The sequence below is a fragment of the Takifugu flavidus genome, unplaced genomic scaffold, assembly GCF_003711565.1.
Source record: "Takifugu flavidus isolate HTHZ2018 unplaced genomic scaffold, ASM371156v2 ctg471, whole genome shotgun sequence".
In the NCBI taxonomy this organism is placed as follows: domain Eukaryota; kingdom Metazoa; phylum Chordata; class Actinopteri; order Tetraodontiformes; family Tetraodontidae; genus Takifugu; species Takifugu flavidus.
The window spans coordinates 1154-17380 of NW_026622087.1; the positions used below are offsets into that span (position 1 = coordinate 1154).

The window sequence follows — 16227 nt, forward strand, 5'->3', positions numbered from 1 at the left end:
CCAGACCTGCTATATGAACTCTGTTCTCCAGAGCCTCCTGACCCTCGTGCCTTTTGTGAAGGAGCTCACAAACAGAGTCACAGTGGCTTTTTGAACCCCAAAGCTCTGCTTTTCAAGTACAGCACAAGCTCACGTGTGACCCTATTCTCTGGCATAATGCAATGAATGAAAAACATCTGCTTTCTCCTTTCTCCAGGTTGCTCAGTGACATCAGCAACGCTTCTCTTCCGACCAAAAACAGAATGCAGAAGAAGTCCACCCTCTTTACATTCCTGGACACCATTGCCCTGCATCATCCAGAATTTGGAAATGATGCCCAACAAGTAATCATTTTTTTTAATTTTCAAGAGCATCATCCGATCTTTTCTGGACTAGACACTTTGGTCTGTCTGCAGGATGCCCACGAATTTCTGAATACCGTCCTGGAACAGCTGAGCTCCATCTCTGCAGAGATCAGGTCTTTGGCGAATGAGAGACACCAAAGCTACACCTGCCCTGTGGAGGCTCACATCAGCTTCCAGATGTTGAGCACCATGCTGTGCCACAGGTGGGAACATACCTGGAAACCTTCTGCTCCTGCATAGGTGTTGAACTTGTATAGTTGAATCCTTAGTTATTTGAATCCTCTCTTGAATTCACAGTTGTGGCCATAAGCGTGAAAATATGGAGGAGATTCTGATCCTGTCCGTGGCGCTTGAGGACACCATCATGCAAAGCATACAGCTGCACCTGAAAGTAAGGGACACATGTTTGGTGTTCATGTGTGAACGACAGAAGCTGTTGAACCTCACAACTGTTGTTGATTCTGCAGGAGCAACTGCTGGATTACAAATGTGACTGTGGCGCCTCCCAGACGACAGCGAAAGATCCTTTTTCACTCTGCCAAAGTGAGAACCAGCCATCTCAGCATCCTCACATCTTCTGCCTTCTAAAGGTCCTAACTGTCTCTACATCTCCTCTTCCCTCCCCTTTTCTTCTCTCAATAGTGCTGATCGTCCACCTTTTGAGAATTCAGTGGTCCTACTTTGGTGCACAAAAAATACACAGAGCCACGTGTTTATCGAGGGAGCTGCTGCTCAGCACGAATCAGAGCAGTGAGAAGGTAAACCCTTGATAAACCTTTAAGCAGTCATCAGTCTCAAATGGCCCAAAGAGTGGAGCTAATGGCTTGTTCTTTTGATTTTCTGCAGACAAAATACACTCTGAAGAGCATCGTGAACCATTTGGGGAGCTGCACTACCAGCGGTCAGTGGTTAGCTGTCAGTACTGCATTGACATTCAACCTTCTCCTTGTTTGACCACTAACAAAGCAGTTCCTTCCTTCACAGGCCATTACATTTGTGATGGCGTTTTTCAAATGCAAGCCAAGGGGATGGTAATGCCTGCTGGGTGACATACGATGACGACGTTGTCACAGAAACAAATGTTAACCACGTGTGCCAGCAGCGGCAGAAAACAGCATATTTGCTGTATTATGAGAAGATGGAAGAAGATGAAAATCCAGACTAGAAATAAGGGTAAATATGTTTTTTGTCTCAGGACCCAAAAGCAGACAACCCACAGTGGGGAATAATGAACTAAAAGTGCCTTTATTCAAATCACAAGGTTCACAAGGTCTGGGTGTGGTAGAAGTCATCAAGGTGAATCGGCTGAAGGTTCACCATCCGCTCCACCTCAAAGGACCCCACGAAGTGAGGAGCCAGCTTCCGAGACGCAGGAGTGCAGCACGGACTTGCCTCCACACCCTCCTGCAACGGCGCATGCTGGCCTGTACTGAGGGTACCGCTACTTCATCCTCCTGGATCTCAAATAACGGAGGCTGGTACCCCAGGAATGCCTTGAAGGGAGACAGTCCGGTGGACGCTGAGACCACAAAAACTCCACACCACGGCAGGTGGGCGATTGACCCCCGGGTGGCAGGTCAACTTTGAGGCGTGGGCCCTTTTCTCCAGGAGCCGTTGGAGGACGAGATGGACATGCTGAACGTGCTCCTCCTTGTCTCCGCCGTCGTCAAATATTCTGCTGTAGTGAAAACATTTAATAAAGCAATTTTTCATCAAGAAATGGATCCAGAGCTACTTTTCACTTTGTAAATATTCTTTTACTGAGATCCTGTCGCCTGGTGAGGAACAGACGATTCCGAAGAACAATTTTAAGTGAGGGAGGGGGACAGTGAAGACCGATTGATTTTTTTACACATTTATGTTGTAATATTTTAAGATGATCATATTGGACCCCTATTGAAAACAATTGTAAACTACACATTGATTTCTTATTTCACACAAAATTTCATATATCAACCTGCACGGTGGAAATTACGTTAAAAATGTATTTTTATGGTGTCACGTGATACCGTAAAGGCTGATGGGATATATTTCCGAGTTAGGGTGCATCGGTTGTACACTACTTTTCGCAGTGCATTGTGGGATATATTGAGTGCACTACATAGGGTACAGCGATGCTCGAGAAGAATTCGGACACTTGACACTATTTCAAAATGGCGTCCACTCTAGTGAGTGCACTAATAGGGTATAGGGCAGGGGTGGGCAAACATTTTGATTCGTGGGCCACAATGGGTTCTAACATTTGACAAAGGAGCCGGACCAGGAGTAGATGGATGGATGGAGTGCTTTGGTAACCTCACCTCATTGGAGAAAAATTACACCAGAATTGCAGTGAAAATATAACGTAACACAATATAACAAGGTTTATTCATTTAATTTTTCAAGTTTGGCGGGCCGGATTAAAACGTTTAAACGGGCCGCGTGTGGCCCCCGGGCCGTAGTTTGCCCATGCCTGGTATAGGGGGTGGTTTAGGACTCAGCGTAAGATTCATATACTTGCAGCGTCCCAGGCTGAACTGCAGGCCTGTGCAGCTAGCCAATAGCATCTTGACAAACATATGCAAGTTCTGGGGCAAAATGCACTCAGCTGGAAAGTCACAACGCTCACCTTCACACCAAGTTACTTGACCTGAAGGCCCACAAAATCATGGGGACACAAGAAGGTGAAGGGAAAAAAAGAACCCATTGAATTTGTCCCCAGAAGAATCACCTGCTGGGAGTGAACATTTTCTGCACCCATTAAAATTGATTGGGTGCAATGTTTACTCCAGCCAGAGACCCGCTAGAGCTGAGCTGGAAACCAGCATGGCCCACATCCACCACATTCAGAGTGGCTTCTTTGACGTGCCGAGAAAGCACCTAGAATATGAAGGATTCAACACCACCTCGACACACACACACACATGCCCACATACATGCCCTATACTATGCGTAAGTCACACTGTGTGGGGAAATAAGCAACTCAGTGGAGGTCTGTGCTAGCTCTAGGTCATTATTATCACACATGCCACCACCTTGGTCCTGTTTGGCCTTTCTGCATCTCGCAATGCACACTGCGATGATCAGAGTAATATATTATCGTAATCAAAGCACAGGGATGCAAAGCAACAAAACAGTGCCATCAAAGGACAACTGTACAAAGCAATAAACAAAGGCTGAAATTCCACATTATAAAGAGGGGGTATAAGGTTAGTCAGACTCTCACAAACCAAGTAAACTGACAAACACATTTTGTTTCACTGCAAAAAGAATGCAGCCCAATAGCGCAGCTGGCAATGCAGCCAAATCCAAGACCAAAAGTTTATGAACGAGGCTCTCCGGTGCTTTCTTTCATGTTTTTGTGTCACTGTAGAGGACTCAGACGAAGAAGACGATGAGCCTCTGGACCAACCAAGGCGGTACGACCAAACGTTCCTCAATTAAACATATTGCCCTGATTTGTGACTGAAACATTCATGTGACAAATGGAGAAGGGTTCTTCATCATGCAGATCTTCTGTTTTCTTGGGTTTTGCATTAGCAGGGAGGAGCAGGCTGAAGAGCCCTTGACAACAGTCAGCCGGCCAGGCTCACCTTTAGGAGTCACACGTCACCAGGTACATTTTTCTCTTTTGATAGAGAAAAATTAACACCGGTTCCTGATGTTTCACATGGACCCTGTCTCTTCTTCCAAAAAACAGAGCCCAGCGTGTCCTGCATGGGAAGGAGGAGAGGACAGGTGTTCATTAGACAGCCCCTGTTCCTCCACATCCAGCAGCGACGATGAACAAGCTGTAAAAATACTTCTTCTAAACTTAACATTGATGTATTTTTGACTTTGTTTAACGTGATTGAGCTGATGTTGCTTTATTCTTAACAGAGCTTGGGGTCCACAGATGAGGACCAAGAGATGGTTTCTTCCTGTGCCAGTGACACCCAACAGGAGGAGCAGGCTGAAGAGCCCTTGACAATAGTCAGCCGGCCAGGCTCACCTTTGGGTGTCGCAGGTCACCAGGTACATTTTTCTCTTTTGATAGAGAAAAATTAACACCACCGGTTCCTGATGTTTCACATGGACCCTGTCTCTTCTTCCAACAAACAGAGCCCAGCGTGTCCTGCAGGGGAAGGAGGAGAGGACACGTGTCCATTAGACAGCCCCTGTTCCTCCACATCCATCAGCGACATTGAACAAGCTGTAAAAATGCTCCTTCTGAACTTAACATTGATTTATTTTTGACTTTGTTTTAAGAGATTGAGCTGATGTTGCTTCTGATTTAACTAACAGAGCCTGGAAAACAAGGATGAGGAAGAGTTAGAGACGCTTTCATCAGAGCAAAGCAGTTCATTTATGAGCTCCTTAGAATCTGCAGAAGATGCAGCTAAGCATCCTGTAAGAGGAAAGCACACAGTGGAAATATGGACATTAGTGTGCTGTAATGACCACTTTACTGCTATTTTTACAACAGATTTCAACAAGTTACAGTTATGAGGAAGAAGAGAACCCATCCTCATTCAGCAAAAGGGTTTCAGACATCCTGGCTGTAAGAATCAGCAAAATCTGACTGTTGTAAAGGACTATCCATCAGGTTTATTTGACTGGACAGTCTTTCCTTCAATGTTTGTTTTATATTTCCCTTTACTTTTACCGAACAGAACATCTTTGATGGAGATCAGTCAGAGATATCTTCACGTGTAAGTCTTTTATTTTGTAATGCCTTTTCCTGCAGAAGCTACGGCTGAAGAACCTCAGCACAATATGGATGTTACATGCAAATATGGACATTAGTTTGTTGTAATTACCAGTTTTTCCCCCTATTTCCAACAGAGTTCAACATGCACTACTGAGGAGGAAGAGGAGAACTTGTCGACATCAAATAAAAGTGTTTCAGATGTCCAATTGTAAGAATCAAGCACATTTTTACTGTTACATTGTTATTAGGACTATCCATCATATTTATACCACTGGGTAATTTTTCCTCTAATTGTGGCTGATTTATTAGATTGAGCTGATGTTGCTTTTTCTTAACAGAGCCTGGGGTCCACCGATGAAGACCCAGATATATACTTTTCCTGTGCCTGTGACACCCACCATGAGGAGCAGGCTGAAGAGCCCTTGACAATAGTCAGCCGGCCAGGCTCACCTTTAGGTGTTGCAGGTCACCAGGTACATTTTTCTCTTTTGATAGAGAAAAAAATTAACACCGGTTCCTGATGTTTCACATGGACCCTGTCTTTTCTTCCAACAAACAGAGCCCAGCGTGTCCTGCAGGGGAAGAAGGAGAGGACACATGTCCAGTAGACAGCCCCTGTTCCCCCACATCCAACGCTGATGTTGAACAAGCTGTAAAAATGCTTCTCCAAACTTAACATTGATGTATTTTTGGCTTTGTCTTACTCGATTGAGTTGATGTTGCTTTATTCTTAACAGAGCCTGGGGTCCACAGATAAAGACCCGGAGATGGTTTCTTCCTGTGTCAGTGACACCCAACAGGAGGAGCAGGCTGAAGAGCCCTTGACAATAGTCAGCCGGCCAGGCTCACCTTTGGGTGTCACAGGTCACCAGGTACATTTTTATCTTTTAATAGAGAAAAATTAACACCAGTTCCTGATGTTTCACATGGACCCTGTCTCTTCTTCCAACAAACAGAGCCCAGCGTGTCCTGCAGGGGAAGGAGGAGAGGACACGTGTCCATTAGACAGCCCCTGTTCCTCCACATACAGCAGCGACTTTGAACAAGCTGTAAAAATGCTTCTTCTAAACTTATCATTGATGTATTTTTGACTTTGTTTAACATGATTGAGCTGATGTTGCTTTATTCTTAACAGAGCCTGGGGTCCACAGTTGAAGACGACCCAGAGATGGTTTCTTTCTGTATCAAATGAAACCCACCCCGAGGAGCAGGCTGAGGAGCTCCTGATAATAGTCGATCGGCCAGGCTCACCTTTAGGTGTCGCAGGTCACCAGGTACAATTTAAGAGATTGAGTTATTTTTGCTTTGCCTTTAACTAACAGACCTTTGAGAACAAGGATGAGGAAGACTCAGAAAAGCTTTCCTACATCTTAGCAGTTTAGTTGTAACATCCTTTCAGGCAAAAGCTTCAGCTGAGCAACCTGTAGAGGAAACACAATGGAAATATGGATATTAGTGTGCTGTAATGACCACTTTACTCTCTATTTTTACAACAGGGTGCAACAAGTTCCAGTGATGAGGAAGAAGAAAACTCATCCTCATTAACCAAAACGATTTCAGACATCCTGGCTGTAAGAATCAGCAAAATTCTGACTGTTAAACTATTATAAAGGACTATCCATCAAGTTTTTTGATTTTTTTTTAACATTTAACCTTAACAGACACTTAAAGCTGATGCAGGCTGTGACGTGGCGGCTGTGACGACGCTGCCCAGAGCCCAGAGGAGCGCCTAATGAAGGCCTTAAACAGATTTGGAAGTGGGAGAACCCTTACGCCTGATGAACTGGCCTGTTATGGGTATAGATTTTAGCATATCATCACCATCATCATAATCATCATCACATCATCATCACCATCATCCATCATCAACACTTTGCTCTGTTTTTCTTGTGTTTCAGGCTCCCCAACCTGTCCCAGACCTGCTATATGAACTCTGTTCTCCAGAGCCTCCTGACCCTCGTGCCTTTTGTGAAGGAGCTCAACAACAGAGTCAACAGTGGCTTTTGCACCCAAAGCTCTGCTTTTCAAGTACAGCACAAGCTCACGTGTGACCCTTATTCTCTGGAATGCATTGAATGAAAAACATCTGCTTCCTTCTGCTTTCTCTTTCAGGTTGCTCAGCACACACATCAAACATCTCGACCAACAGAATGCAGAAGAAGTCCACCCTCTTTACATTCCTGCACACCATTTCCCTGGATCATCCAGAATTTGGAAATGATGCCCAACAAGTAATCATTTTTTTTAATTTTCAAGAGCATCATCCCGATCTTTTCTGGACTAGACACTTTGGTCTGTCTGCAGGATGCCCACGAATTTCTGAATACCGTCCTGGAACAGCTGAGCTCCATCTCTGCAGAGATCAGGTCTTTGGCGAATGAGAGACACCAAAGCTACACCTGCCCTGTGGAGGCTCACATCAGCTTCCAGATGTTGAGCACCATGCTGTGCCACAGGTGGGAACATACCTGGAAACCTTCTGCTCCTGCATAGGTGTTGAATCCTTAGTTATTTGAATCCACTCTTGAATTCACAGTTGTGGCCATAAGCGTGAAAATATGGAGGAGATTCTGATCCTGTCCGTGGCGCTTGAGGACACCATCATGCAAAGCATACAGCTGCACCTGAAAGTAAGGGACACATGTTTGGTGTTCATGTGTGAACGACAGAGGAGCTGTTGAACCTCACAACTGTTGTTGATTCTGCAGGAGCAACTGCTGGATTACAAATGTGACTGTGGCGCCTCCCAGATGACGGCGAAAAGATCCTTTTTCACTCTGCCAAAGTGAGAACCAGCCATCTCAGCATCCTCACATCTGCTGCCTTCTAAAGGCCCTAACTGTCTCTACATCTCCTCTTCCCTCCCCTTTTCTTCTCAATAGTGTGCTGATCGTCCACCTTTTGAGAATTCAGTGGTCCTACTTTGGTGCACAAAAAATACACAGAGCCACGACTTTATCGAGGGAGGTGCTGCTCAGCACGAATCAGAGCAGTGAGAAGGTAAACCCTTGATAAACCTTTAAGCAGTCATCAGTCTCAAATGGCTCAAAGAGTGGAGCTAATGGCTTGTTCTTTTTATTTTCTGCAGACAAAATACACTCTGAAGAGCATTGTGAACCATTTGGGGACTTGCACTACCAGCGGTCAGTGGTTAGCTGTCAGTACTGCGTTGAAATCCAACCTTCTCCTTGTTTGACCACTAACAAAGCAGTTCCTTCCTTCCTTCACAGGCCATTACATTTGTGATGGCGTTTATCGAGATGCAAGCCAAGGGGATGGTAATGCCTGCTGGGTGACATACGATGACGACGTTGTCACAGAAACAAATGTTAACCACGTGTGCCAGCAGCGGCAGAAAACAGCATATTTGCTTTATTATGAGAAGATGGAGGAAGATGAAAATCCAGACTAGAAATAAGGGTAAATATGTTGTTTGTTGTTTGTTCCCAAAAGCAGGCAACCCACAGTGGGGAATGATGAACTAAAAGTGCCTTTATTCAAATCACAAGGTCAAGGTCGTCAAGGATGAATCGGCTGCAGGGTTCACCATCCGCTCCACCTCAAAGGACCCCACGAAGCGAGGAGCCAGCTTCCGAGATGCAGGAGTGCAGCACGGACTTGCCTCCACACCCTCCTGCAACGGCGCATGCTGGCCTGTACCGAGGGTCCCGCTACTTCGTCCTCCTGTATCTCAAATAACGGAAGCTGGTACCCCAGGGATGCCATGAAGGGAGACAGTCCGGTGGACACTGAGACTACCACACGAACCCCAGGAAAGAGATAGTGGTGTGGAACTCGCACTTCTTGGCCTTCACAAAAAGACGGTTCTCCAGGAGCCATTGGAGGATGAGATGGACATGCTGAATGTGCTCCTCCTTGTCTCCGCCGTCGTCAAATATTCCGCTGTAGTGAAAACATTTATTCAAGCAATTTTTCATCAAGAAATGGATCCAGAGCTACTTTTCACTTTGTAAATATTCTGCACTACATAGGGTACAGCGATGCTCGAGAAGAATTTGGACGCTATTTCAAAATGGCGTCCACACTAGTGAGTGAACTATTAGGGTATAGGAGATGGTTTTAGACTCAGCGTAAGATTTATATACTACAGAATTAGTAACAAAAGCTTTTTCAAAGAGGTAGGTTTTAAGCCTAATCTTAAAAGTAGTGATGGAGTCAGCCTCCCATACCTGGACAGGGAGCTGGTTCCACAGCAGGGGAGCCTGGTAGCTAAATGCTCGGCCCCCCATTCTACCCCTAGAAACTCTGGGGACCACAAGTAGACCAGCATTCTGAGAGCGGAGCGGTCTATTGGGCTGGTAAGGTGTCACTAGCTCCTCCAGGTAGGATGGAGCTAGGCCTCTGAGGACCTTGTAGGTCAAAAGAAGGTTTTAAAAATTATTCTAAATTTAACGGGCAGCCAATAAAGAGACGCCAGTACAGGAGTTATGTGATCTCTTTTGTCAATACCTGTCAGAACTCTGGCTGCAGCATTTTGGATCAGCTGGAGGCTTCTTAAAGAGCAGTTTCGACATCCTGATAATAAAGAATTACAATAGTCCAGCCTGGAAGTAACAAATGCATGGACTAACTTTTCAGCATCATGGTGGGTCAGTAGTTTTAGAATCCTTGTGATGTTCCTCAGGTGAAAAAAGGCACTCTAGAGACTAATTTAATGTGTGAGTTGAAGGACAGATTTTCATCAAAAGTTACTCCAACATTCCTCACAGAGAGACTAGATGTTAATGAGATACCATCTAGAGTGATCATGTGATCTAATCTATCCCTGAGAGGTTCAGGACCAAACACCATGATCTCAGTTTTTCCTGAGTTAAGGAGGAGGAAATTTGAAGACATCTAGGACTTTATGTCTTTAAGACAGGTCTGGAGCTTCACTAACTTCTCTGTCTCCTCTGGTTTCATGGATAAATATAGCGGAGTGTCATCAGCATAACAATGAAAATTTGTCACATGCTGCTGAATAATGTTCCCTAAGGGAAGCATGTACAAGGTGAAGAGGATTGGTCCAAGTACAGAACCTTGAGAAACTCCATGGCTAACCCTACTGTATGAAGAGGGAACACCATGGACATGAGCAAACTGGTATCTATCAGATAAATATGATCTAAACCAGTCTAGTGCTGTCCATTTAATCACAATCACATGTTCCAGTCTCTGTAACAGCATGCTGTGATCAACTGTATCAAAAGCAGCACTGAGAACCAGCATAGAGACAAGTCCATGATCTGAAGCTTTAAGAAGATCATTAGTAACTTTAAGAAGTGCTGTTTCTGTCTGTGCTGTGATGACCTCTAAAGCCTGATTGAAACATCTCAAACAAGCTGTTCCTCTGCAGGTGCTCCAGTAACTCAGTCACTACAGCCTTCTCTAGAACTTTAGAGATAAAAGGAAGGTTGGATATCGGCCTATAATTTGCTAGTATGTCCGGATCCAGTGACGGCTTTTTAAGCAACGGCTTAATCACTGCCACCGTGTAGGACTGGGGTACATAACCTGTCACTAAAGAACCATTGATCTGGTCCAGGATAGAACTGCCTATCAATGATAAAACATCCTTCAACAGGTGTGTTGGGATGGGATCTAAAAGACACGTGGTGGACTTGGATTTCTGAATTAGCAAAGACGCCTCCGAAAAATATATAGGGCTGAAGGAGTTTAAGGGCTCGTTGGAGAACCTGTATGTTCCCACAGTCAGCACATCTGGTGATGGTCCAGTTGTTGGGATGGCCTGGTTAGCTTTTTCTCTGATTGCTAGAACTTTATCAGTGTAGAAGCTCATGAAGTCTTCACCACTAAGGGAAGAAGGGATACATGGATCTACAACACTGTGACTCTTGGTTAATTTGGCCACAGTGCTGAAAAGAAACCTGGGGTTGTTCTTATTTTCTTCAATTAAAGAAGAGAAATAAGCTGTTCTAGCCTTATGGAGGCCTTTTTGTAAACTAATAGACTGTCTTTCCAGGCTACATGATAGCTGTCAATTTTACAAGAATACCACTTCCTTTCTCGTCTGCGCGCTTTCTGCTTGAGGGTCGTGATATGTGAATTATACCAGGGGGCACACCTCCTCTGATTTACTATTTTCTTTTTCAGGGGGGCAACAGAATCAAGCGTGATTCTCAGTGAGGTTGCTGCACCTTCAGCAATAGAGTCAACCTCAGCAGGGCTAAGGTTATAATGATTGATCCCTGGGGAAACGCACAGTGGTCCTGGGATCAGCACAGGGATCAATTCCTTAAACTTAGCTACAGCATTATCTGAAAGACATCTGCTATAGTAAGACTTTGTTCTGAGCATAGAAGAATCCTTAATCATAAATGTGAAAGTGATCAAAGAATGGTCTGAGAGGAGTGGGTTCTGGGGGAACACTGACACATGTTCTACCTCAACACCATAGGTCAGAACGAGATCTAAGGTGTGGTTGAAGTTATGAGTTGGTTGGTTTATCAGTTGAAGGAAACCAACTGACTCAAGTAATGAAATGAAGCCATTTCTAAAGCTGCCATTGTAAGTCAGGATGTAGAGGAGGAGGGGGGCTTTGGGAGCTCTGGAATTGTTATTTAATTCATCTTTTCCAGAACTTCATCTTTTTGCAGCTCCATCTACAGAAGCATTTTCTCTTCTTTTTCTTTGATACCTGAAGCTGCAGAAAAGAGAGATTGTGTTTTAGATTTCACTGATCATCTGAAATCTTCTGGAAGAGAAACAAAGGCGAAAGCATCTCACCTCAAGTTGGAGGATCGCTTCAGAGAGCCTCTGGAGCTCCTCTTTGGTCTGCTCCTCCTCTTGCCTCAACCGTTGGCTCTCCTGGATCTTCTGCTCCAGCTCTTCCCTCATCTGGACCCATTTTTGAGCTGTCCTCTCTCACCACTGACAAACATCAGCATCTTGTTATAGGTCTCTTCTTTAGTCAACAGCTGCTACTTTATTGACACTTCTTTTTTTTAACGATCATCTCGTTATATTTGTGTTGCTCTTCTTCCAGCGGTTTGTTGAACTTTTTTCTTGTAGAAAGAGCTGCTGGGTCAGGGTCTCCACATGGGCCACAGTCCTCATCTGTCTCCTCTTCACTGCCCTGCTGAGCTGCTCCTCCTTCTCTGCCAGGGCTTCTCTGAGGTGCTGGACCTCTTCCCTTCAAGTCTCCATGGATGATTCCAGTGGTTCTTGGTCTGCCTTCAGCTGCTGGGTTCCTCTCTGTGCCATTGACGTGTCTGCTGGTCACCAGTGTGGTACAAGAGTGTTGAGCTCCTCATGCGTTGCTGAATGAGGTAGAGCTGATGTGTTTGATCATCAATGACATAAAGGAGATCAAAGACTAAAATGTGAACTTAAGATCAAAGAGAAAAATGCCAACTGATTAAACCAACTGACTCAAATAATGAAATGAAGCCATTTCTAAAGCTGCCATTGACAACATCTACAATCTGGTGGTTTACTTTGAGTTTTATTGTTTCTACATCATAGATCCAAACATAGAATATAAACAATGATTATACTTTAAAATAAACTGATGAAGACAGGATGTGACGCCGTGGAAGTCAGGATGTAGAGGAGGAGCTCTGGGAGCTCTGGAATTGTTCTGTAATTCATCTTTTCCAGAACTTCATCTTTTTGCAGATCCATCTACAGAAGCATTTTCTCTTCTTTTTCTTTGATACTTGAAGCTGCAGAAAAGAGAGATTAGGTTTTAGATTTCACTGAACATCATCTGAAATCTTCTGGAAGAGGAACAAAGGCGAAAGCATCTCACCTCAAGTTGGAGGATCGCTTCAGAGAGCCTCTGGAGCTCCTCTTTGGTCTGCTCCTCCTCCTCTTGCCTCAACCGTTGGCTCTCCTGGATCTTCTGCTCCAGCTCTTCCCTCATCTGGACCCATTTTTGAGCTGTCCTCTCTCACCACTGACAAACATCAGCATCTTGTTATAGGTCTCTTCTTTAGTCAACAGCTGCTACTTTATTGACATTTCTTTTTTAACGATCATCTCGTTATATTTTTGTGTGCTCTTCTTCCAGCGGTTTGTTGAACTTTTTTCTTGTAGAAAGAGCTGCTGGGTCAGGGTCTCCACATGGGCCACAGTCCTCATCTGTCTCCTCTTCACTGCCCTGCTGAGCTGCTCCTCCTTCTCTGCCAGCGCTTCTCTGAGGTGCTGGACCTCTTCCCTCCAAGTCTCCATGGATGATTCCAGTAGTTCTTGGTCTGCCTTCAGCTGCTGGGTTCCTCTCTGTGCCATTGACACGTCTGCTGGTCACCAGTGTGGTACAAGAGTGTTGAGCTCCTCATGCGTGTGCTGAATGAGGTAGAGCTGATGTCTTTGATATAAAGGAGATCAAAGACTAAAATGACAACTTAAGATCAAAGACAACAATGCCAAGTGACTAAACCAACTGACTCAAGTAATGAAATGAAGTGATTTCTAAGGCTTTCATTTACAACATGTACATGCATGTTAAAGTCTCCAATGATAATGACTTTATCTGATCTAAGGACCAAGTCAGATAAGAAGTCAGAGAACTCAGATAGGAACTCTGAATGTGGCCCAGCAGGGGGCCGATATACAACCACAAACAAAAGTGGCTTTTCTGTCTTCCAGTTCAGATGGGTGATGCCAAGAGTCAGGCTTTCCAATGAACTGGAACCATATTTTGGTCTAGGATTAATTAATAACTCGGAGTGATAGATTGCTGCCACTCCCCCTCCTCGACCAGTAACACGAGGAATATGATAATTAAGATGGGTTGGAGGAGTAGATTCATTTAAGCTAACATACTCCTGAAGCCAGGTCTCAGTAAGATGAAATAAATCAATGTGATAATCCGCTATCAGGTCATGCACTAACAGGGATTTACACAAAGAGATTAAATATTTAATAGTCCACATTTAATTGTGATGTTAGTTTTCTCCAACTTGTGCTTTGGTATTAATGTTAATTAGATTATGGTGATTGACCGCTCCCCTGCTCTGTGCTTGGTGAACTTTTAACCGTGGAACAGAGACTACGTCTATAGTGTTAAATATGTTATTGTTGGTGGATGAGGGTTGTATGGAAGCAGCAGAGAGGTGTGTAAGACCACAACCCTGCATCCTGGTCTGGACCCTGGATTGTCAGGTCACTTTGAGTCTAATAAAATTAGCCAAGTTACTAGAAATAAGAGAGACACCATCCCGTGTGGGATGGACTCCTAATCAGACCAGGTTTTCCCCAAAAATGCTATAGTTGTCTACAAAGGCCACCTGGTTTTCGGGGCACCACCGTGACAGCCAGCGACGGAGCGACGACATGCGGCTAAACATCTCATCGCTGGCCGGATTGGGGAGGGGACCAGAGAATGCTCCGGAGTCCCACATCGTTTTAGAGTAACTGCACACCGACTCTATGTTAATTTTGGTGACTTCCGACTGACGAAGCCGGGTGTCGTTGGCTCCGACGTGAATAATAACTTTACCAAAGTTACGTTAACGTCTCGCCAGCAGCTTGAAATTGGCGCCCGCCAATGTCGCCCGCTTTGGCCCCCGGAATACACTTAACTATGGCCCTGTAGTCGGCTTCACGTAGCACAAAACAGAGTCGCCAATTACCAGGGTCGGTTTCTCAGCGGGTGTGTCGCCGAGTGGGGGAAAACAAATGATTAGCCGCGGGAAGCGGTTGGTGGTGCACCGTGGGCCTTTGGTTTGGGCGGCTAGCCGGCTGCTGCCGGGGGACCGCTAGCTGTAGCTACGCTAGGCGGCTCCGCAGCAGCTAGCTTCTCCCGGCTACCTGACGCAACTCCAGCTAACTCCAAGCTGCAGAACCGCGTCTCAAGCTCGCCAAGTCTCGCCTCCATAGCCGTAAATAAACTACACTTTCTGCCCCTATTCCCTTCACTAAAGGAGGCAGAGGAGTAATTAAACATTTCACACGCTGAACAGACAAAGACACCGGGTGAAACAGACGGTGAGGCCATGCTAATGCACATAGTCGGCGAAGCCCTGTATTCGTTTAATATGGGTTGTTTTTCACTGTTATCAGGTGATTAGAACGTCCCAAGTGTTCAAATTTTAACTAAAGTGAATACAACACACCAAGGCTGTTTCCTAAACCACCCCCTATACCCTACATAGTGCACTCAATAGTGTGGACGCCATTTTGAAATGGTGTCCGCACGCAATAGTGTGGACGCCATTTTGAAATTTTTTTTTTCAGTAGGGGTCCAATATGATCATCTTAAAATATTACAACAAATGTGTAAAAAAAAAAAAAATCAATCAATCAATCTTCACTGTCCCCCCTCCCTCACTTGAAATTGTTCTTCAGAATTGTCTGTTCCTCACCAGGCGACAGATGAAAAGTAGCTCTCGTTCCATTTTTTGATGGAAAATTGCTTTATTAAATGTGTTCACCACAGCAGAATATGACTTGAGAATGTACCATCACGTATTGGCTTGAAAATGTCAAGGGACACTAGTTATTTTAGGTAATAAGTAATAATTATTCTATTCTATTATTGACATTAATATTTCATTTTATTTTATAGAGTTAATTATCGGGTAAAATATAGCATTTCCTAAAATGGCCGCTGAATGTATTTCTGATGGACTGGCCGGTTCGTAATTATTAGGCGAAACCATGGCGTCACTTCACGTGCGCCGTAAATGACACCGTTGTCCGAATACTAACTTTAAATTGAGTGCACTACGTAGTTCACTCAATCCATGTCCCCCATGTAGTGAGCAGTGAATAGGGAACGAGTGTGTGGTTTCGGAAACAGCCCAAGTGTTCAATTTTAAGTAAAGTGAACACACGACACACCGTGCACAGGGCAACCAACGAATGATTGAGAAGACAGGAAGTAACGCAATACGTTACCCTGATGCAATCGTGTGGAGAAATAAGCAACTCAGTGGAGGTCTGTGCTAGCTCTAGGTCATTTATTATCACACATGCCACCACCTTGGTCCTGTTTGGCCTTTCTGCATCTTGCGATGCACACTGCGATGATCAGAGTAATATATTAGTCGTAATCAAAGCACAGGGATCCAAAGCAACAAAACAGTGCCATCAAAGGACAACTGTACAAAGCAATAAACAAAGGCTGAAATTCCACATTATAAAGAGGGGGTATGAGGTTAGTCAGTATTTCACAAACCAAGTAAACTGACAAACACATTTTGTTTCACTGCAAAAAGAATGCAGCCCATTAATAGCGCAGCTGGCAAT

The 16227-nt window shown here is 44.6% G+C and overlaps 1 protein-coding gene and 2 long non-coding RNA genes across 3 annotated transcripts; 2 read left to right on the top strand and 1 right to left on the bottom strand.

Moving 5' to 3' along the window:
* Nucleotides 1–1355: 1355 nt before the first annotated feature.
* Nucleotides 1356–8741, top strand: LOC130520670 (uncharacterized). Its single transcript, XR_008948991.1, has 3 exons — nt 1356–1517; nt 1606–1640; nt 8538–8741. It is a non-coding gene; the product is annotated as an uncharacterized LOC130520670 (long non-coding RNA).
* On the top strand, nt 7723–8502 carry LOC130520669 (ubiquitin hydrolase B-like). Its single transcript, XM_057024391.1, has 4 exons — nt 7723–7798; nt 7896–8013; nt 8102–8156; nt 8244–8502. The coding sequence occupies exons 1-4, from the start codon at nt 7764–7766 to the stop codon at nt 8423–8425; spliced, it is 390 nt and encodes a 129-aa protein (XP_056880371.1). The 5' UTR covers nt 7723–7763; the 3' UTR covers nt 8426–8502.
* A 3841-nt stretch (nt 8742–12582) lies between the features above and the next one.
* LOC130520668 (uncharacterized) lies at nt 12583–13920 on the bottom strand. Its single transcript, XR_008948990.1, has 3 exons — nt 13801–13920; nt 12785–12920; nt 12583–12698 (listed from the first exon to the last, which is right to left on the bottom strand). It is a non-coding gene; the product is annotated as an uncharacterized LOC130520668 (long non-coding RNA).
* Nucleotides 13921–16227: the final 2307 nt, after the last annotated feature.

What these genes read in the sequence shown, in the direction of transcription:
- LOC130520669 (XM_057024391.1), top strand. Translation starts at nt 7,764, where the DNA reads ATGACGGCGAAAAGATCCTTTTTCACTCTGCCAAA. An exon ending in TCCTTTTTCACTCTGCCAAA is followed by an intron (nt 7,799 to 7,895) that starts GTGAGAACCAGC and finishes TCTTCTCAATAG; the next exon opens with TGTGCTGATCGTCCACCTTT. An exon ending in GGGGACTTGCACTACCAGCG is followed by an intron (nt 8,157 to 8,243) that starts GTCAGTGGTTAG and finishes CTTCCTTCACAG; the next exon opens with GCCATTACATTTGTGATGGC.